Genomic DNA, 23,566 nt, shown 5'->3' with positions numbered 1-23,566 from the left:
GTATATTGATAATATAATTGTAACTGGAGATCATGAAAAAAAGAGAATCTCTAAAACAGTATTTGGCTAGAGAATTTGAGATAAAAAAGCTAGAGAGATTGATGTACTTTCTAGAATTGAAATGGCTCACTCACGGCATGATATTTTCATCTCATAACAAAAATATGTACTGGATCTTCTGAAAGAAACTAGAAAGCTCACATGTAAACCTACAAATACACCTATAAATCATAAACATAAACTTGAAGAACCTAATGAAGATGTTGTAAATAGAATGATGTACCAAAGATTAATTGAAACTCATTTATCTCTTACATACTAGACTTGATAAAACATATGCTGTGAATGTGATAATTTATACATAGTCTTACAAAAATGCACCTATAGGCTATCTACCATATATTGCACTATTTGAAAGCTAATCTTGAGAGAAGTATCTTATTCAAAAAAAATTTGAGACTAGTTCTAGAAGCATATACAAATGTTGATTATGCAAATTCAGTAACTTATAAAAGATCCACCTCAGGCTATTGCACTTTCTTAAGTGGTAATCTTGTGATTTAGATGAGTAAAAAACAGAATATGATGACAAGATCAAGTGCTAAAGCAAAGTTCATAGCAATGGCTCAAGAAATTTGTAAACTACTACAATTAAAGATTATCCTACAAGACTTGAAGATCAAGTAGGATAAACCAATGAGATTCTACTGTAATAACAAATCTGCAACAAGCATTGCACACAATCTTGTCCAACATGACAAAACAAAACACATTGAAGTAAACCGACATTTCATAAAGAAAAAACTAGATAATGAGTTGATTTGTACACCGTATGTATTAACCAAGGATCAACTTGCAGATATATTGACTAAAAGTCTAAATAGTGCAACATTTCAAGAAATTATTTTCAAGCTAGGAATGAAAAACACTTATTCACCAACTTGAGGGGGAGTGTAAAAAAACACTTATTTACAGTTGATTGTAATCTTATAATCTATATATTTATATTTGTATCCCTAGAATTAAGTATTTGTATCCTTAAAATTAAGAACAAAAAATTAGGACAGACAATTCCTCAATTACAGGATCAGTTTTTAAAAAGATTTAATTTTTTAGTTTACTCACTAGTTAGTTATATATAAACCTATGGTATTTGTATAATTCTTTATAAGTAGTTTTTCAATATACATTTAATTTTACTTTTAGTTTTTCATACAGTTTTATTTCTTAATTTTTTCATAATAACAATACAAAATACTTAAAAAACACCTAGTAAGAACTCACCTTCAATCGCTTCTTTATAGTAACCGAGCATTTCTCGTGCAGTGCCTCTCCTTAAATATGCCTTTACATTCTGAGAAACATAACAGGAAACAATATTATAACAATGAAAACGCAAAAAAAGAAATTTTACATTTAGCTACTAAAAATAAGGGGCAGGGGAGGCAATAAGTGAGCCTTACTAACTATATGTACAACAACAAAAAACTAACTTTATATCCCATAATTCCGAAGTTAGCTGTATGAAATGCCAAAAAAGGGAACATGTTAGGTCATAATTATGAATCTTCTTATGTCATTTATTTCTATCAAAACAACTTTTTTATCTATTTCTTTAACAATCATATCATTTTTTTATTAGTTGTATCTACGTTTTTCGTGGCCTACCTATAAAAGTTTTGGTCTATCCTAAATCCAAAAACTCATTCCTCCTAACTAATGTACAAATAAACCTATGTTTCACATGTCCAAATCATCTCAAACTGCCTTCTCATCTTTTTCTCAATTCGAACTACCCCTAATTTTCCTCGAATCTCTTCATATCAAATTTTGTCTTTTAGTTTTACCACATCCAAGCATCCTCATCTCAATTACACTCATTTTCTTATGTTGTTTCTTAATAGCCCAACACTTATTTCCATATAGCAATGTAGGCCTTATAGTTGTTTTTATATAACTTTAACTTTAAAGGCATTGTTGCGATCACACAACACACCCAACATATTTCACCACTTTATTGACTATTTGTAAATAATAATAATAATAATAATAATAATAATAACCATAATAAATTAGAACAAGAAAACTCTCCAATAAACTCAAGCATCATGCAATCCTAATGCATTCACTAACAAGCAACAGCCATAGTCAATGGATCAAAGAAATGAAATCTAAAGTATAATTAGGACCTGAATGAATGGAAAAATATAGATATTTGCTGCTTGCTTCAAAAAAAAAATAGTACTGTCTGTCTACTTTAAACCAAACAATTCACAAGAACAACTTATTTTCATATGCATGCTCTTGAATACTTCACCCTTTTGTCAAGAGATAATTTCAATAATTGCCTCAAAATTAACAGATAAAAGCAATTCCAAATTTTTGTTTCATGATAATCCATGCCAACTAGTTTGTTATTTAGCTAGCCTCTTCACATCAAACCAAACTCATATAAAAAGGATCCAAATGATTAATAGCACACTCTTTTTATTCCTTTCTGAAGAAAATATAGAGAAATTTTAAATGCAAACAACAACAAACACCTCACAAAAAAGATTTAGGCTCTATTACAACAATTTTACTACTTAATTTTCACTTCAAAAGTAATAAAAAATCAAGGTCAATCTCCCTCCATTTCAAATTGATTGTACACTTTGTAAATGACACAAAGTTTTACATATGAGGCATTTTATCCATTACAATTTTACCCTTTAAGTTCCATAAAATCTGGGGGCTGGACCACCTAAATGTTGTAATTTGTTTGAAAAGAACCAATAGTTTATAAATTGGTTAGTACGTTAATATAGGACATTGGGAAAATGTTTCCTACTTCTGGGAAGTGGACAGTATTGTGAAACATGCTAAAATAGTAAAATGGAAAGTTAATTTGAAATGTAGGGAACACTTTATTAGAAGAAGCACATGATTAAAAAATAAAAACGATTCATATTAATTATTTTATTCATATGAAAATTTAAAAAAAAAAATTATTTCATATGAATTCTAAATAAATGCAGATTTTTATCCATGAAAGTAAAATTTTTAAAACTTTTACTAACTCAAAATTAAAGTTTATACTTTTTCCTTATCTGCTTTTAGGCAAAAAGCAAGTAGCAAAAACAACAAGCAACCAAATACTTAGCATGGATTAAATCACATCATATCATTAGAAAAGCAATGGAACTCATAAAGTTGTGAAGAAAGACAATTGTTGAAACATATATCAGGAATCAAGATAGAAATTATGATTTTGAAGTAAAAGTTCAATCTTATGCCAAAATAATCAAAGGCATAAAAAGAGCCATAAAGGAAGAATTATAAAACAACAATTATACAATCCAAATCATTATCTTTCAGGAAAGAAATTACCTTTTTATCAAGGTTAATAGCTTTGGTACAATCTGCCTCTGCTTGGAGGAAACTGAATGAAAACAAAAAAAAAAAAAGTTTCAAGAAAGTACCAAAAAACCTATATGGAAGGAGTCAATTCTTAAGAGTAAAATATTACCTTCCTAGTTCCAGGTATGCTGCAGCCCTGTTACCATAATATGTTGCATTATTGCCGCTAAGCTTGATAGCTTCAGTATAAAACCCAATAGCCTTCTGCCATTGTTTGTCTTTGTACGCTTGGTTGCCCTGAATCATTGAATTTGCAAACAAAAGAAATTTATTTATGTTAAAGAAGAAAATGTGCAAACCAAAAAATTTGTGTAAAACTGCTAACTATATGATACCATACACTATGCTCTAAGTAACCTCACACGGATAGTCATATTTCAAATCATGCACAATAGAAGACATTTCCCAAGCCTTAGTGAATAAGCTCACCAAGGGGGCAAATAAGCAAACATAAAGAAAATTTTAACTAAAAAAACACGATATTCTCTGTTCCTTTTCAAAAGTTAGCACTTTAATGGTAAGCACAGTGATCCAATTCCTATGACTACAGCTACTTTTCAGAGCAACTTACTCTTAACAGCCCAACCAAGTAATTACTTGCTTCTATAATGTGTCATCCTATACAGTATCACTCCAGTGTTCTATCTAGTTTTTCAAATTGATTCATCAAATGATAACAAACAAGATATTTAACAAGTAGAAGTACATGAACACTAATTTGACTTGACAAAGTGACCTGCAACTGCCCTCAGATTCTCTACAACCATGATGGTTTCGAGAAGAGTTATTAAACATATTCAATAATTGATAAGATTTTAATCTAAAATCTCATGATATTAACACTCAAGTTAAACAATTGACAACAGTATTAAGGAAAGCACCAACCAATATTCACACTTTAACATGATAAATTAGAAGATTGAAGAATTAGTGAATCATAATATTCCCATTGGTTGATGTTATAACGTTGAGTATAAATAATGACTCATGAGAGGGTAGTAACTGAAAAATGACAATCGGGTACTCCAAACTCATTCCAAGGCAAAAACAAACTAGAAGAAAAGTTTCTATGTTATACATATGATAATCTAGTAAATTCCAGCATACAGAAAATTCAACACCCATCTCAAAAGGGTTCAAGTGCTAAATGAATGCTGAGTGAGACTCTTTTTCTCCTGACTTCTTTTATCCTAGGTCTCAAGTTTTAAAAGAAGCTGTACGTAGCAGTTAGACTATTCAATTTTACCCTTCCGAAAATCTTGTTTGATGATCCTAAAGCAATAAATTATAAAGAAATAATGAAGCAGAAAATAAAGATGATAATTGAAGAACTATATTATCTAGGGTTCTATTAATTCATTTGTTCAGTTTTAGGGGCTAACTAGTAAATTTCATGTATCAAAATTGTTTATTACTAGTAATTACTTTTGGATTGTTTCTCTCCTTTGCTCCCTTTCCTCTAACTGTTTCTCTCCTTTGTCTGCACCCTTTCCTCTAACTGATTCTTTCTTCACCTAGCTTTCTCTCTCTATTTGGATATCATGATTCCTCTCTTATTTCCTTCACACAGTACCACATGAAATTTCATATATGAGCATCAAAACGCAGCTTACAAAATTTTGAATCTTTGTTCCTAGAAAAATCTTCAGGTAAAACACAAGTCATCCTTCCCAAGCAAACCAACAACCTGCAAATACCTCTTTCTGGAACCACCCTTTAAAATTTAAGAAATCCAGATCCATTTCCAAAGGAGGAAAAGAAAATAAGAGAGGAAAAGTTGCACTGCCAAAGCCTAGCTCTCCACTCTCAACTGATCCAATTGGAAATCTGACAGCATTATTTGGCTGGCCAGCTCATGACCTTCTGGACAGCAAAGTTTGGTCACCTTATCAGACAAACATGCCACCACACTTTAGTCATAATTTGCCCAGATCAAGTTGACCAGAGATCCCTTCCCACTAGTTTGGCTGTGCAGAATCCATTTTTCCATTTTGACATATTCATCGACTAAAATTCGGATTTTCCAATTTTAGTGTGACGAAACATCGATTTTGAGGTTTTAAAATGTATTATCATGTGTCCCAATTGAGAACTTAGAAGAAAGACTATTTGTGTTTCAAAGAGTTGCTTTCCTTGTAAAATAGTTATGGTTCTCAGAATTTTTAATCCTTCAATATTTTACTAGTAAGGTGATCCTAAAAGACATTTATACCATAATTGCTTCAAAACGTACTATGTGTACAAGCAACAATTACAAGAGTATGACTTCAGGATCATGATCTTGTTCCTCAAATATGCTTCAAAACAAGAGGCAGGCAAGTTTATATAGAAGATGTGGATGAAATAGGTAATATATAGTTGAGAGAGGAAGAGGTTCAAAAGGCTAAATACAGCATTCCAACAACTGCGGAAAAATTTGAATAAATATATGTATAAAACTCAATTAGACCCTTCCTGAAACATCCTAGAATCAGATCTTCAGAAGTGATTCGCTAATTAAAGCTCCATGAATCTACTTTTTGTCCTTTTAATCCAGGTAAAACTTCTTTGATGTATCAACTACTTAAGGGCAGGAGTTTTATTAGACAACCTACTACTCTCTTTTTCCACAAATGGAATGTTTTGGATACAATTTGGATATCAAATAGATTCCATATACAACAATCCCATTCCTTGGCTAGAGCCTCCTAGTCAGTCATCATACCTCAAGAAGTAGAAAAATTACAATCAACATCAACCTAAAATCAGAAAATATAGCCAGAGCTTCTATTTCTCATGTTAATCAAGAATATCAAGGGAAAGTTTTGCTTCACCATTTCAAAACTTGAGGTCCGCTTTTCTACAACAATGGGAGAATGATGCAGGGCATCAAAAAGAAAAAATAAATTACTTAGGGTTTATTTTATTCAATTATTATTCTCGGATCTTTATCTTAATCTGCCTTTGCTTGTTTACCATGAGCTAGGTTTAGGAGTACCACATAAGTACTTTTATTGTTTTCAGTTTCAATAACCTTGGATGATGGTTTACTGAGATATTACATTATTGGAATTGGATTTTGTCCAAAATATTCGTGCTTCTCTCTTTCTTCCTTTGTTCTTTTTCTTTTCTAACATCTAACTTTCCATCTATTTCTCTCTTTCTATCCCCTTTTCCCTCTACCTGGTTCCTTCATCCCTACAACAAACCATGGCACATCAACTTATTTATCAGTCATATAAAAATGAACATGAACATGCAAAGGGGCATATTGTTTTGATAAATAGAGCATATAATAATATTAATTCGGACAAAGAAACAGTAAACTGTCTTTTAATCATGATCAAAGAACCCCAACTATGATAAGAATTCACCAACCAAGACATTCCACATTGGCCTTATTGATGATTGGCCAAAAAAAAAGTTGACCTTATTGATAAATTACGACTCATATTAACTACAAGAGGATAAAAATTTGGCAAGTTTTAAGGCAAGAAAAATGACACTGACCTTTTCTTTGGCAACATCAGCGGAGTGTTCCTGGTTGACAGCCTTACGCAATAATTTAGACTTAGAGATAGTATCAGCATACTCTTGCAGAGACGAATACATAGTCTGCACTGTATCCAGTAAAAAGCGATCACCCCCACGTCTGGCTATGAAGGACACTGAAACAGGGCACTTATCATGATATCCAAGTGGTAGTGTGACCTGAATCATTAATGAAGTACAAATAATTTTATATTCATAAAAAAAAACTTTTCTTCTACAACAATACATATTAGCACACATCAATATGAGAGAATTTCACCTGACAGCAACCAGACATGCTAGCAATACTCAAAAGACTAAACATACAGTTCTGGTAGTCCTCCGAGAAGACTTCCTTGCTACCAAGTTTAGGAGGGAGATAAGCAGTGGTAGGAATCACCAGAATTCCATCATCCTGAACCAAATACATATAAAACAAGAACCCTCAAATAAAGGAGTCCAATAGAACCAAAGTGATGCAACACTACAATAAGAGAAGTGCAGGTGCACCTTGTAGCAGTGACGTGCAAGCCATCTACCTAGAGGAAAAAAAAAGTGGAAAATATATGTATAATAATGCAACATATAAGCCTATAAATGTAGTTGTGAATCATAAATTAAAAAGTCAAAGAAAAGCAATCACAAACATCATTAACAACTATTGAGTTTATTGTTAATGCAAAGGTTCTCAAACAATGTTGAGTGATAAATTTGCCCATAATATTGCCTTTTATTGTCTTTAAAGGACGAATATAAGAAACCAAGTTTGAAAAGGACAAACAAATAGTTTACAAGAAAATTCTGCTTCTCCAGTTTGCCAAACTAACAAAAGAAATTATACAGTTTTGAAACACAGATCAAAAGAAAATAAGAACACATCTAGAAATCATGAGATGAGTAAAGATTATAAACAAAAACCAGGAGCACACTAGAATTGTCAGCCATGTCTTCAAACATACTAAAATAGTAACCTGGTCTTCTCACTCCCCTTCCTTTTCGTTCCTCATCCCCATAGCTGAGGAGTAAATTTTGGCTCTATCTGCTACACCATGTTTTGTAATGAATGCAACATAGGACAAACATGAAGGACTATGTTGTAAGTCCTTATCAGAAATTAACTTATTGATTTGAAGAGTACAAACATACAGTTCAAGTTCATAAAGGACAAACCAGACTAGAGATCTGGTCTAGTTAAAGCTTAGTTGCAACCTAGATGAACAATTACATGATTAAAATTAATACTACACCTGAGATTGACGCACACCACAAATTCATATGTATATGTAATTGGGTGTGAGTTGTGTATGAACTAGGAGGTTAGATGGGGCAACCATCTTTCAACTGCATTCCAGAAAGGATTAATTAAGTTGAATTGAACTTACATGCAAGATAAGTTGCATTTTTAAGAATAACCAGGAAATGAATTGTTAATCTCACAATATATCTCCAACACAAAAGATCTAAGAAAACTCCTCACCTTCAAAAGAGAATCGACTGCCAAACCCATCTCATTTCTAATCGATTTGCAGATTTCAATCTCCCTATCTGTCATATCCAGTGTTTCATTTATTTGTGCAGAGACAGCAGAATCAAGACCAGGCTTTTCTGATTTAATCCATTCTTCATGCACACATTTAAACTCATATCTGCAGTAAGAAAGAGTACAGAAAAATCTCACTCAAGGCAATGGCCCCTATGGTGTTAAACTAGAACTATCTGGTAGGTCAGTTACAGCATCAATGGATATCATGCACTTACAATATTCAACAGTTTATCAGAGCACAGAAGAAGACATTTTCAACGAGAACTTTCTCACCACTCCAGATTCCCAACTTGCACATCAAATTGAATAGGATTTCATTGTCGCATTTATATTGTTAAATTGAAAAAAAGGGTATGGTATTACAGAAAACTTTTCTGCAAAACTAACAAAAAAGGAAGATATGCATGCTCAGGGTAATGTTTAGTTGATGTCTGATGATGCAAGGTTATGGTTAAGGGAAAAGTGATGAAGACTGGGGGAACATAAGATATAAAGGAGAGATATTACAAAGATATAAGAACAAACAAATAAACGAAAAGAAAAGAAAATCCACTCCAAATACTCAAATTTCAGTAATGGGCAATCTTTTTCTTTTTTTACAGACAATAATCCAAAATCTAAAGCAGATAGAAACTAAAATAAGTACTTATAAGCTACAGCGCAATCCTCAATGCAAATACAAAATAACACATAAACCCCAAATGTACTAAAATTGTCTAGATACTAGAAGTTACAGCCTAACATGTAGAAAGATATAATAAATAATAAAATACATATATGAATGTTATAAATATGAAATACTAATACTTTTGTACTGCAAATTCATAATCTTTAACTGATAAAATTAAAATAATACAACTAACTGTATCTTGCACCCTTAACCATAATTTGCAAAAATGAAATACTATAAATGCTAAATGTCCTAATAATTCCTAAATAATAGAAATTACAGCTGAACCTAGAAAAATGTATAAAATTAATAACACAATCTAAATGTTTAATCCTTCAATAAGGATAATCTTCCCACACCAAAATGAATGTTTCATAAATTGATGGTTTAAGCCACAATGAGTTATTTTCCAAATATTAGGGCTTTTGTATTAATACCAGTATTTTGCCATTTATTAGGGTATTGGGTTTAATTATAAATACTGTGGGAAAACACTTATTTACAGCTGGTTGTAATCTTGTAATCTGTATATTTATATTTGTATCTCTAGAATTAAGTATTTGTATCCCTAGAATTAAGGAAGATTTAGTTTCCTAATTTAACCCCTAGTTAGTTGTATATAAACCTAAGATTCTTGTATAATTGTAGATAAGCAGTTTTTCAATATACATTCAATTTCCACATGGTATCAGAGCTTTAGGCTCTTCTTGGGAAGAAAAATTTTCAACCTTCATTGCCGACTTTTTTAGGCCTTCATTGCCGAATCCTGTTTAGGCCTTCATTGCCAAACCTTTTCAAAGAAAGATATCACTATCACCCAATTTGAGGAAATGTTAACTGAAAAAATCACTGGAGTACTACAGATGTCTCAGAAACAAGGAGTGTTCAACAGGAAAGAGATTGAAAAGCTAAGAAACTTATTGAAAATCCTTGAAAAGCCGACTATGGTATGTTCTTTGGGTAAAGTTTCTAGTTCAGGTAAAGCTTCCGGTTCTCATGGATTAAATGTCTCGGCTAAGCCTATTACGAGTTCTTGGGTCATTGACTCAGGAGCCACAGACCACATGACACATTCCCCACAAAAGTTTAGTACATATAACCTGTGTCCTAGTAATAAGAAAATTGTTGTTGCTGATGGTTCACTTACCACAGTGGCAGGATTAGGCGATGTTCAAGTTAATCCGTCGTTTGTTCTCAAAAATGTTCTTCATGTTCCTGGATTGTCTACTAATCTGATATCTATACAAAAACTTACCAGAGATATGAATTGCAAAGTAACTTTTTATCCCTCTTATTGTGAATTTCAGGACCAGAGTTCGGGGAAGATGATTGGACTTGCTAAGGAGAAAGATGGACTATACTATCTTGAGACATCAAATAACACAAGTAGTATCAAAAATAGTTTACCTTTGTCATTTCTTTCTGAAAAATCTTCCAATAAAGACAAAATCTGGCTTTATCATTTTCGTCTTAGACATCCTTCTTTTGGAACCTTGAGAAACATGTTTCCTTCTTTGTTCAAAGAATTAAATGTTGAAGATTTTCATTGGAATATTTGCGAATTTGCAAAACATAAACGTGTGTCTTTTCCAATCAGTAACAAAAGAAGTTCTACTCCCTTTTACTTGATTCATAGTGACATTTGGGGTCCCTCTACAATTCCTAATATTTCTGGTGCGAGATGGTTTGTTTCATTCATAGATGATTGTACTAGGGTCTCTTGGGTTTTTTTACTTAAATCCAAATCAGATGTGAACAGTGTGGTTTTAAGCTTCCAAAACATGATCCAAAATCAATTTGGAGTAAGAATCAAGAGATTTAGGTCTGATAATGCAAGAGACTACTTCAACCAGAGTCTATCCACCTATTTCCAAAACAAAGGGATTATCCATGAGTCATCTTGTGTTAATACTCCACAGCAAAATGGAGTGGCAGAGAGAAAAAACAGCCATTTATTAACCACAACCCAAGCCTTTCTTTTTCAAGCAAATGTACCTAAATCTTATTGGGGGGAAGTTGTTCTCACTGCCACACACATTATAAATAGGTTACCTTCAAGAGTTTTGGGATTTAAAACTCCTATGGAACTACTCTCACAATTTTATCCCAACCTCAATACCACAAACAATCTCACACCTAGGATATTTGATTGTACATCATTTGTTCATGTTCACAGTCATAACAGGAGAAAGTTGGATCCAAGAGCGATTAAGTGTATTTTTGTGGGGTATTCTTCAACTCAAAAAGGATATAAGTGCTATCATCCTCCTACCAAAAAATTTTATGTGTCTGCAGATGTCACTTTTGAAGAAAATAAACCATTTTTTACTCAACCTTATCTTCAGGGGGAGACTTCATTCATGGAAGATAAGGATAAAGACTTCTTTTTGCTTGATTTGCCCCCTTCTTCAACATTTAGACTCATTAATTCTTATGAGTCGAAACCTGTTTTTGCTAAGCCCAAGTCAAACATTGAATTTGAGTCTGAACCCATTCCAAATATGGAAGATGTGACAAAGGATAATATTGTTCTTGATTCTATGAAGGAATTACAGGTGTACTCAAGAAGGAAAGTTCCAGATCCTGAACCAGTGCCAGTCCAAGAACCTGATCCTAACTCTAGAAATGAGGTAACTACAGTTTTTGATTCTGTTTCTCAAAATGAGCATGAATCTCCTAAAACTATAACTAGTGATTATGATTTGTCTATTGCTATTAGGAAAGGAACAAGAGAATGTACCAAGCATCCACTATACCCAATATCTAATTTTGTGTCATTTGAAAAATTCTCACCATCCCACAAAAATTTTCTTGTGAGCCTAAACACTATTTCTGTTCCAGCTACATTATCCGAGGCATTATCCAGTGAGAAATGGAGCGAAGTCATGAAAATAGAAATGGAGGCCTTAGAGAAAAATCAGATATGGGAACTAGTAGAGTTGCCTAAAGGAAAAAATCCAGTGGGGTGTAAATAGGTTTTCACTGTAAAATACAAGGTAGATGGTACTGTTGAAAGGCATAAAGCCAGGTTAGTGGCTAAGGGCTACACTCAGACCTATGGAGTGGATTACCAGGAAAACTTTGCTCCAGTTGCCAAGATAAATACAGTTAGGATTTTATTATCATTGGCTGCAAATTACAATTGGCAGCTTCAACAATTTGATGTAAAGAATGCTTTTTTTACATGGTGATTTGGAAGAAGAAATATATATGAAGGTTCAACCAGGATTTAGAGGTCATCTAGAAGCAAACAAAATATGCAAGCTAAAAAAGGCTTTATATGGCCTTAAATAGTCTCCTAGAGCTTGGTTCGGGAGATTTGCCAAAGTGATGCTAGCAATGGGATATAAACAGAGTCAAAGAGATCACACATTGTTTATCAAGCACTCTGATTCAAGGAGTCACAGTTCTATTAGTGTATGTTGATGATATAATTGTAACTGGAGATGATGAAAAAGAGAGAGAATCTCTAAAACAGTGTTTGGCTAGAGAATTTGAGATAAAAGAGCTTGGGAGATTGAAGTACTTCCTAAGAATTGAAGTAGCTCACTCACGGCATGGTATTTTTATCTCACAAAAAAAATATGTGATGGATCTTCTGAAGGAAACTGGGAAGCTTGCATGTAAACCTGCAAATACCCATATAGATTCTAATCATAAAATTGGAGAAGCTAATGAAGATGTTGCTGTAAATAGAGAGATGTAACAAAGATTAGTTGGAAGACTCATTTATCTCTCACATACTAGACCTGATATAGCATATGCTGTGAGTGTGGTAAGTCAATTTATGCATAGTCCTAAAGAAGTGCACCTACAGGCTGTCTACCGTATATTGCACTATTTGAAGGCCAATCTTAGGAGAGGTATCTTATTCAAAAGAGATTCGGGGTTAGTTCTAGAAGCATATACAGATGCTGATTATGCAGGTTCAGTAACTGATAGAAGATCTACCTCAGGCTACTGTATTTTCTTAGGTGGTAATCTTGTGACTTGGAGGAGTAAAAAACAGAATGTGGTGGCAAGATCAAGTGCTGAAGCAAAGTTCAGAGCAATGGCTCAAGGAATTTGTGAACTACTATGGTTAAAGATTATCCTAGAAGACTTGAAGATCAAGTGGGATGGACCAATGAGACTCTACTATGATAACAAGTCTGCAATAAGCATTGCACACAATCCTGTGCAACATGACAGAACAAAACACATTGAAGTAGACCGGCATTTCATAGAGAAACTAGACAGTGGGTTGATTTGTACACCTTATGTATCAACCAAGGGTCAACTTGCAGATGTATTGACTAAAGGTCTCAGCAGTGCAACATTTCAAGAAATTATTTCCAAGCTGAGAATGGAAAACACCTATTCACCAGCTTGAGGGGGAGAGTGGGAAAACACTTATTTACAACTGGTTGTAATCTTGTAATCTGTATATTTATATTTGTATCTCTAGAATTAAGTATTTGTATCCCTAGAATTAAGGAAGATTTAGTTTCCTAGTTTAACCCCTAGTTAGTTGTATATAAACCTAAGATTCTTGTATAATTGTAGATAAGCAGTTTTTCAATATACATTCAGTTTACACAAATACTTATGATATATTAGTTTCAATTAGATTTTAAATATTGAATATTGGAGTTATCGTGATATTAAGATTTTCCTCTCTATTGATTATCTCTCATTTCTCCATATTTTCTTCCATTTCTCCCCCAATTTCCTCAGTTTCTCTCTAATTGTTCTCATCTGTCTAAGTTTCTCCCTAAATTTCTATATTCAATCTCTTCTCCTACTTGTGTCCTACATCAATTAGTTTCAGAGCTCAAGATTGAGCCTTTGCTATCTGTCTATCCTATTTTTGTTTACCCCAGAAAAAAAAATCAGCCTCTTGTTTTGGAAAAAGAAAAAATAGATCAGTTCTGTTATTTAAAAAGACAAATGGAAAAAAAATTCTGTTCACTGTCATCCAGCAGTCCACTCTCCAACCTTTGCCAGCCATTGGTTGGTAATCCCAGAAAGTTTCACCAATGTTCACCCTACCATTTGTCTGTAAAAGAATAAAAAATAAAAGTAACCTCAACGTTAGATCAGTGGTTTTCCGACTTCAGGTAAGCAGCTTAGATCACCAGTTTAAGTTCATCTAACCAATGAGGTCTCGTCTTTAGATGCCACCACACACTCAGCAGAAGCTGAGTTTGGTCACACGCCTTACACTTCCATGCTCCAATTTGCTTCGTCATCTTGCTGACATCATCTAACACATCATCAATTACCAACACCACATCAGCTTTGACTGCCATGACAGCATAGACCGCCATGTCAGCAAATTTTCCAGAACCTCATTCTTTAATAATTTCAATGTCCTGATTCCAGTTTTGAGGTATATTTCCAAGTTTCATCCTCTAAAGGTCAGACTTTAATTGGTCAATTTATTAAGGTCCATTTGGATAGGTGATGAGACTAAAAACAGTCGTAGTGATGAAATTAAAATTAGTAATGAGATATATATTTAGATAACAAAAACAACGGTGGTTGTGAGTTGAAATGTAATGAGAAGTGAAAATGACAATTAAGAATATTAGAGTAAAACTTGTATATAATGCAAATTATAGTTTATTTGACATTTATGATGTTAATAAAAATATTAAAATGTATTAAAATCATTTATATATCAAATAATACTTTTTTAATAAATTGAAAATTACTAAAATTATTTTGATTTCAAATAATAACTTTGTTAATAAATAATTGAAAATGACTAAAAGATTTATTCAATTATTTAATAATTTATTTGATTATATAATTTATTATCTATTCAATTTTTAGTTAGTCATTAATTATTTATTAGATAATTATATAAATTTATTTATTATATTAAATTAATATAGTTATTTGAAATTTTTTAAATAAAAAATTTTTTAAAAAAAGAAAAGAATGGATAAGGAAAAGGTTTAATTAGCTGCAGCATTTTCGTCCCTGCAGCCTCAAGGGCCAAAAATCTGAAGTATGAGCATTTTTGGAAATAAGTGTTGCTGTGGGTTTGGAAAATCTGAGTATACACCTAAGGGTCCAATCCCAAACCATTGGTGTAGTGCAATTGATAAGCACCAACCACACTGCCCCATGGTGATCCAAACACCAAGTGTGGTGCGATCGGACCCAAAAAGAGATACATTCACACCAAACTGTGGGTCCAATGGAATTATGGACCCAAAATCTTTGTTTTGAGTTGAATATGGATAATTTGGAGCAAAAGATGATATTTATACGACTACTTTGCATTTACAAGATTTGACTGCTTTGAGAGATAGAAATGGCTTTGAAATTTTACATTCTTCAATCTTATGAATATAATGATATTAAAGATTATATCCTTCATAGTAAGAAAATACTTGAAGACTGGAATTCACAATTTATATATGATAAATTGATGGAAGTAAAAGATGGAATGATCAATATAAAAGATACATTCAATAAGTGTCACGATGAATCAAAGGAAATAAAAAAAAATCTTGCTAAGCATAAACATATTGAAGATGTTACAATTGTGAGGACAACCCCTACTTTTGAGAACCTAAAGAAAAATATAGCTTAAGAAAGTTTAAGAGATAAAATGCATGAGGAAGAAGGTGTTGAGTTATTGCGAGGTGATTTGCTTAAAGTTGCAAATGTGGAAAATGAGAACATTCAATCTACAAATTTAGAGGTTGTTGTTGGTTGTCCAAGCAATTGAAGAAGTTAAGCTACCTGATGAAGATCATTTACTTCTTGACCTGATCTTTACGATTGTTGATATAAAGTCTATTATTGTGAATGCTAGTTCTTAAATCGACTTTGTCATTCCCAGTGTGCTTAAAATGAGGCGCAAGTTGTTTTGTAGAAGATATTTGTCCCGCTAATGAAGTTCAGATTTGATGCTGATATTAATGGATCATGTTGGAAATTTCTTCAGCTTTGATTCTTAAAATATCGAGGTTGAGTTTTTCCAACCAAGAGAGAATGAAGAATGCAAATATTTTAGTTGAGGTATTACACTATCTAGGACTTTATTTTATATTTTATGTGTTTGAGTGAAATCTTTACATATATTTGTGAGTTATCTTAAATTATTTAGGTCATTTTATAAAGTGTTTTGAGTTATTTTCCAAATAATAAGGCTTTGGGGTTAGTATTGGAATTTTACAGTTTATTAGGGTTTTGGGTTTAGTTATAAATACTTAAGTTATTTTAGTTTCATTTAGGTATTGGATATTGAATATTGGAGTTGTTGTGATATTAAGATTTTCCTTCCTATTGATTCTCTCTGGTTTTCTCCCTAAGCCCATGTTTGGATTGAATGGAATGAAGGGCAAGGAAAGGTGGGGAAACAGGGTTGTTTGGATAACCAATAAAATAAAAAAAGTGAAATGGAGGGGAACTTAACATCCCTTGGTTTCCCTCAAAAGCTCTATTTTTCAATTTCTCCAAATTGGAGGAAAAGGAAGAGAAAGGAAAAAAGCAAAAAAAAAAAGACATTGAAATGTCCATAAAACCCTCAATTATTTCTGCAAACCCTATGACAACTCCATATAAAAACTTTTTTTCTGGAGCATCGTCACTAAGAAAAACCCAACATATAATGATGGATGAGATTTTCCAATCTGTTTGAACATTGGCAAGTCATCATGAATATTTGATGAATAAAAAGAGAGCCAATACCATGGCCAAGACTAGTGAAAAATATACTGTGGCCAAGAAAAAGCAAAGGTGCTGATTACATCCGTCATGCATCCATAATTACCGCATACAAAAAGACTATATATTAACACATTTAAAAAATAAAATGGTAAACTTATGAGGTTTTTTTTCATTAAACTCTTTTGCTTCTATTATCTTCAACTCACTAGCTAGTCCAGTAACACAACAGTTGAAAACCACCATAAAAAAAAAACAATTAAAAACCACAAACAATTCAAAGCAAAATCACATGGGTGTTACATGGTTCACATGAGAAAAGAAAGGTTCTACACATAAAAAGAAAAAACTATAGAAGCTTCAAGATTGTATAGATAAGATATTATTGCAGAGGTGGGGTAAAATGAAAATGGTTTGCTAGGTTGATGTCATGGGAAAAGGAAAACAGGACAATGTGAGGATATAATGGGACATGTGTAACCAAGGGGACAAGTTATAAACAATTTTCTCTTATATATCTTAATAAAATATGTATATTTATTTATTACTCAAAATATTGGACATGATAATTATATATATCAACTAAATGTTACTTTTAGTTTCTAATTTTGAAAAAAAATATATTTTTTAGATTTTTTAATATATAAAAAATAATTTTATTTAAAAAAGAAATAATTGAAAAAAATATTATAATAAATCCTTTCCTTTCCTTTTCACTCTTTAACCAAACAATGGTTGTAATGATTCTTTTAATTTATTAATTTTACCTATCTAAACAAGGGGCATATGTATTCTTTTCCTTTCCTTTAGAAAACCTCATTTTCCTTTCCTTTCTTTTACTAATATCTATCCAAACATAGCTAAGTTTTTCGGTTTGTCCCTGATTTCTCAGTTTCTCTCTAATTGTTTGTCTATTTCTGAGTTTTCTCCCTAAATTTCTACATTCTGTCTCTTCTCCCTACTTGTCCTACATCAAAACAGATAAGGTGTTCCAAAAATCAAACTACAAAGAGCAAAGAATTATAAACCATGAAAGCTTTAAAACAAAAAATAAATAAATAAAGATTTGCACATTTACAAAAGAAATTAAGGGAGAAAAACGCACTTCATCATATGTAATGGCATCAAATGATAACATGCGTACACATCATTAAGATGAAACCTCACCTTTGAAGAAACTGTGCAACATTTGCAAGCAAACTTATGGATGAAATCTTTGAACCGCAATTTATTTTCTCGCTATAAAACTCCTTCAAGCTTGGGACCTTAGAACTGAAGTAGTTCTCAAGATTTTCATGCTTCAATAGTTGTCCTTAAGTAAGTAGAAAAGTTAGCAATTTCAACACAACTCTAAAAAACAAATCAGAACAAATTCATTTACATAAAAGCTTATTGCCACAAGGCATATAGACAAGAACATACTTCCAAAATGCTTCTCAGTGGAATTAATCACCACTTGTGAAACTCTGTCCATGGGAATCTTTAGCAGTTGAAAACAATCATCAGCTAATAGAATTTTCCTAGGATTGCGTTGAACCAAAAATGGAAGTTGCAAGAGCACAGGGCCAACTCGACGTAGAATGTTGGGATCCTTAGCAAATAATCCTGCCATAGTAGTTTCACAAGTCAAATACAATCAAGTTTAATAAGTGCACAATAGAATAACGACAAGATTCTGCCTAAAAAAATCACAAATCTAGCAGAAACATGAAAATTAATATATAAAGAGAATAAAAGTGCAAAAGCAAATACAATGCCTGATCAGAAAATGACTGATTGATATACATAATCATAAGTTATTATCATTACCCAATATTTTATGTGCTGCAAGGCTAAATTCAACTTCATAATGTATAACTAAATTTAAAACCACACCATGCTAGAATCTTTTAGAAGCAGAGTACAATGCACGGTAAATGCTTTGCACTGGTTAAACATAAGACAGAAGAAAAAGGACATGCAAAGCATTTTGTTCAAATCATACATCAATATGAATGTAGCTTATGAATGGAACATTCATCGATAAAACTTTAAATCCGTGAAGGTTTCTCAAGTTTTTTATCCCCAATGCACCAAAATTATTCGACCAAATGTATCAAATAGGGTTAATTGCACCTTTGGTACCCAAACTATAATCAAATTCTTGATTTGGAACAAAGTTTAAAAACTATAATCAAATTCACAACTATGTTTAAACTTTGCTTCCATCCATCAGTTTGCTTGCAGGACTAACACCTTTATCAAATGGACGACATGTCCAAAAACATCCAATAAAAACATGCCACATGTTGCAACTTTATTGGATGTTTTGGACATGTCACCCATTTGACTAATGATGTTAGTCTCATTTGCAAATTAATAGACAGAAGCAAAGTTCCTAATTGCAAATTTTTAAACTTTAGGTACCATATTGACAATTTAACTTTAGTTCAAGTATCAAATGTGTATTTAACCTTATCAAATTTATGCAATATTGAAATATATTCGTGTCTGTATCTACATGCAAGTTTTTAATTGACTTAAGAGGCATGCAACTTTTGTGAAGACTATATTATACTTATTTTGAATTTTGGTTGAATTACATTTATTTTATTTTATTTTTATTAATCAGTAGTTATTCTATAGCTTAATAAGTTCAAACTTTTAAAACTTAAACTAGTGTGAAAAAAATAAATAGTTAGAAAACTTCAAATGAAAATCATTTTTACCGAAACTTATCTAAAGAAAAGAAAAAAAAAAAGAAAGAAGATAATGATCAGAGTTCATTATTAAAAATTTTTATATACTACAATTACTTGTATATAGTATTATTTTTATTAAAATAATTAAAAATAAATATATAAAACATAATATATACATATATATGTATATATAGATACACACAGAGACACACAAACATATATAGATAACAGACATAATAAGAGAGAGATTGGCACCAAGTTTATCAGCCAGAACTACCTCATGGTGCTTTTCTATATCAGCACAGGTTATTACTCAATGTTTATCTACCAATAATTTTATATAACTGGACCAACAAACAAGAAAAACTATAACCAGATTGCTTGTAGAATCAGATAGAGAATAAAACCAGGGTAAAGGGAAAATTCAACAAAAATAGAAAATAATATGGCGAAAATTCAACTTAGAAGCTGCTTTGAATAGACAACCATGACCAAACTAAACTTTCAAAAATCAAGGGAGCTAATAGGGCTAGCCCCAACATAAAATTAGTTTAAGACAAGACCAATTTAAACAAGCAGCTGTAGATTCAAAAATATCTTCTTTTTCTCACTAAATTATGATGAAAATAATAGAAAGCAAACAAAAATGCTGTTGTTTTTATTCTATAACTACATCAAAACATGGGCAAACAATTAGAGCATGTTACAAAGCTTCTGTCATACAAGGAAAAAAACTAGGAAACTTGAATCAAATAACAACCAATTTGTTTGACACATAATTATATGACTGCATGTTCCCATGTGCCATAAGACAACATACAACTTGATATTTCTTCATACACACCTACAGTGTCGAGACTTGATGAAACAGGTATAATTCCAGTGTGAGAAACAACACCATATGAGGGTCGGAATCCAATAACACCACAAAAAGCTGCAGGTACCCTCACACCACCAAGAGTATCAATACCTACTCATAGAATATTATGTGAAAAATTAGAGCCAAAATTATGAAGGATTTTCTAGAATATAATATCAAACAGGATCAAGAAGATCTCATCATGTTTGATCAAAGTCACATTATGAAAATCAAACTTCCATTCAATAGAAAAATTAGATATCCCAAATACCACTAATTGAGATAACTAGAGTGTCGCAGCACTTCCTAAAATATTACAATTAAATTAAACTACAGAGATTTTAGTGAATAAGATTAACTTTTTCAAACTATTACTCAGGGAATATTCATTCTTAAGATGAGACAGAATAAGCTCAATTGTCTACAGCAACTGATTAATAATATTAACATTTCCCCAAAAGGTCATATCTTATATATATACCAGGACCAACAATGCAACTCGCAGAAACTGAGAAAGCTAATCAGTCAGAAAGGTAGCACAAAACTGACCTAAAGAGAAGTCCACAAAATTAGCAGCAACAGCAACAGCTGCTCCACTAGAAGATCCACCTGGAATGCATGCTGGTGCAGAAGGATTGGTTGGTGTGCTATAGTGTTTATTCTCTCCATGGATGCTGAAAATCAAACATGCCAAAAGCAGCTAGAATCATGCAAATCTTAACAACCAAAAGACTAAATCATGTTTGATGACTACTATGGCTAAACCAAGAGAGATTTTCGTCTTTAGTAAATATGGATGAACAATCTTGGGAACCACTAAGGGAAGGGAGGGTAAAGTAAAGTGTAGAAAGGAGAGGGTTGGTTTCCCTTGTTTGGATAGCTTAAAAAAATAAGAGGGACAGGCAGGAGGAGAGTGGTATGTTAGAAACTTTGTTTGGTTGAGTGGAAAGGGAATGGAATGATAACGTGTAATGTCATTTTACTATTACATCATTTATGAGTTAAATAAAATGTCAAAATAAGGTCAATTTTGTCTTAGCATTAAAAACATTACTACTAAGTAACCATTCCCCTCCAACTCACCCCCTCTCTTCCCTTTCCCTCCATTCCCTAATTTCCAACAGTGTCGTAAATCCAAAGACTGCTGTTCATGAAAATAGTTCGTAATGGCAAGTACCTGTATGCCAGTTCATCCACAATAGTTTTCCCAACACAAGTGGCACCTCCTTCTACAAGGGACAAAACCACAGAAGATGTGTGAGACGATGCTTCATGTGTCTTCTCCCAGTCTGGATGGCCAAACCCAGTCACATATCCTTCAATGTCAAATCTGATAAGCATGATATAAATATCAACTATTAGAAGCCAAACAGATAGTGACAGACATGATGTTGAGCATATGAAAGAGCAAAACCATGTCAATCTGAACATGTATAACATAAATAATCTAAATTGAAAACTTAAATGCCAAAAGCACAAAAGAATACCAGAAAGTTGAAAGGTTCAATTGAATTTTCCTACTCAACTCTTTAAACATTTCCCTCGAAAGGAGAGAAAAAGAAGAATGAAAAATCACAAGCCAATCAGAGCATATGCAAGCAGAAAGTCCTAAGGCAAAATCCTGCCTCAAAATCTTGCATAAGCTTTCAAAAAATAATGGGGCTGTCAATATCACAAAATTCATGAATTCCTTTCCGTACTTCAAATCAATCCTTTGAAATAAATAACTGAGAAATACAAGGAATTCCAAAATATTCAAAATAGCAGAAAAAAATTAGGTTATTACTTTTGGTTTTTGCTTCCTTCCAAGTTGCTAAACTAAAATGAAACAAACATTCAAACATAACTATTCTATATAGACATAAACTCATGCATCTCATTATTCATAGAAATTAATATTTTATTTTATTAAATAAATAACTAAAATTTTCATTTTTAATTATTCAAAAACATTACTTCTTTTGATTCCAAACGATGCTGTATACATTTGGCTTCCAAAAACACAAGAACATGTAGAAAAAGCAACAACCAAATCCTTATTAAGGTCCATGAATATGATTGACAGTGTTTGTCTTATAGAAATAGAGCTACTATTTCTTATTCAAATACCAGCTTTACATAACTGGATTATTATTAATGGCCGAAAAAGAAAGAGTATATTCACTCAACTAAATCTAACTTCGCATGCCACTCCATTTTTGCAATTGACACTTAATGGAAGCGACAAAACCCCATATATATGTTGGCTTTCTTTCTTTCTTTCCCTAAAGAATAAATATGCCATGCATATTGACCATTAACCATAACCATTTCTCCCATCTACAAAATTAAATGCTGCAATTAAAGTAGCAGCGACCATAAAACAGTCCCAACACTTCTCGACTTCAAAAGCCACAGCAGACTCATATAAATATATATATATATATATATATTAAATAAAAGGAAAACAGCATACACGTCAGAGACAGCGAAAGTGAGACCGGCGAGAGGGTGGGGAGCTTTGGGAGGAGCAGGCTGAGGCGGTGGAAGCAGCTCTAGCTTTTGAATAAAAGCTCCAAAATCAGCTTTAATAGTTTTCTTAAGCCTCTTGGTCATTAGAAGGATTCCAGCTAAGCCCAACCCCAGCAGCACCCACAGATTGGCGGCGTGAGAAGCCATGTCTTCTGCGGCTGTCGATTTTTGAATAAGGCCCTAGAAACTTGAATGACAACGAAAAAAACTGATAATAAAAGAGAGAAAGGAAGGGAGGGCGGAGGCGTTGGGGTTAGAGCGGGTTTTGGGGGGATTTGGCTTTGGGTGGATGAGGCGCTGGATTTCTTCTACTTTCTCAAAGGGACGGAGTGACCGATTTCCTTGTGTTTTTATTTATTTCTTTATTTGTTGTTATTGTTTAAATGGCTTAATATTTAGTGCACCGCTTTGAATTTATAGCTTATCAATAAATCACACCAAATTAATAAATTAATTAATTAAAAAATTTTGAAATCCTTGACAATAAATCTACATAAAATTTAAATATTTAAATTTACAAAAAGAAATTAAAATTTTCTCTTCAATTTTATTTTCCTATATTTTTAAATCTTTATGCACAAAAACTAATATAGTAAATCAATTCAAAACCCAAAAAAAATTTATTTTAAATTAGGAATCAAGATTTTATAAAAATATACTATAATAGAAAATTCTTAATTTTTTCCTTAATGAGCCCCTCCTTAACGAAGGGCGAACCAATTCTATAA

The 23,566-nt window shown here is 32.3% G+C and overlaps 1 protein-coding gene across 2 annotated transcripts in view; it reads right to left on the bottom strand.

Annotated features, from left to right (window-relative positions):
• The window catches only part of LOC111291130 (translocon at the outer membrane of chloroplasts 64-like), a 28,425-nt gene extending 5,261 nt beyond the window's left edge, over positions 1-23,164 (bottom strand). The window contains exons 1-12 of one of the 2 annotated variants that reach the window (XM_022882724.2): positions 22,783-23,164; positions 21,505-21,657; positions 20,877-21,001; positions 20,313-20,438; positions 18,210-18,392; positions 17,955-18,099; positions 8,387-8,555; positions 7,190-7,324; positions 6,889-7,089; positions 3,509-3,636; positions 3,370-3,421; positions 1,285-1,354 (exon numbers count right to left, since the gene is read on the bottom strand). In XM_022882724.2, coding sequence (XP_022738459.2) covers positions 1,285-1,354; positions 3,370-3,421; positions 3,509-3,636; positions 6,889-7,089; positions 7,190-7,324; positions 8,387-8,555; positions 17,955-18,099; positions 18,210-18,392; positions 20,313-20,438; positions 20,877-21,001; positions 21,505-21,657; positions 22,783-22,985 — 1,690 coding nt within the window. In that variant the 5' untranslated portion in view covers positions 22,986-23,164. The remainder of the gene's footprint in view (positions 1-1,284; positions 1,355-3,369; positions 3,422-3,508; positions 3,637-6,888; positions 7,090-7,189; positions 7,325-8,386; positions 8,556-17,954; positions 18,100-18,209; positions 18,393-20,312; positions 20,439-20,876; positions 21,002-21,504; positions 21,658-22,782) is intronic. The other variant, XM_022882727.2, reaches the window with a different exon arrangement.
• Between the last annotated feature and the right edge of the window lie 402 nt (positions 23,165-23,566).

Source organism: Durio zibethinus, chromosome 11 (assembly GCF_047325235.1).
Source record: "Durio zibethinus cultivar Kanyao isolate XHJ-2024 chromosome 11, ASM4732523v1, whole genome shotgun sequence".
Classification (NCBI taxonomy): domain Eukaryota; kingdom Viridiplantae; phylum Streptophyta; class Magnoliopsida; order Malvales; family Malvaceae; genus Durio; species Durio zibethinus.
Note: the sequence above shows the minus strand (reverse complement) of the source record. Positions and strands in the feature narration are given on the sequence as shown.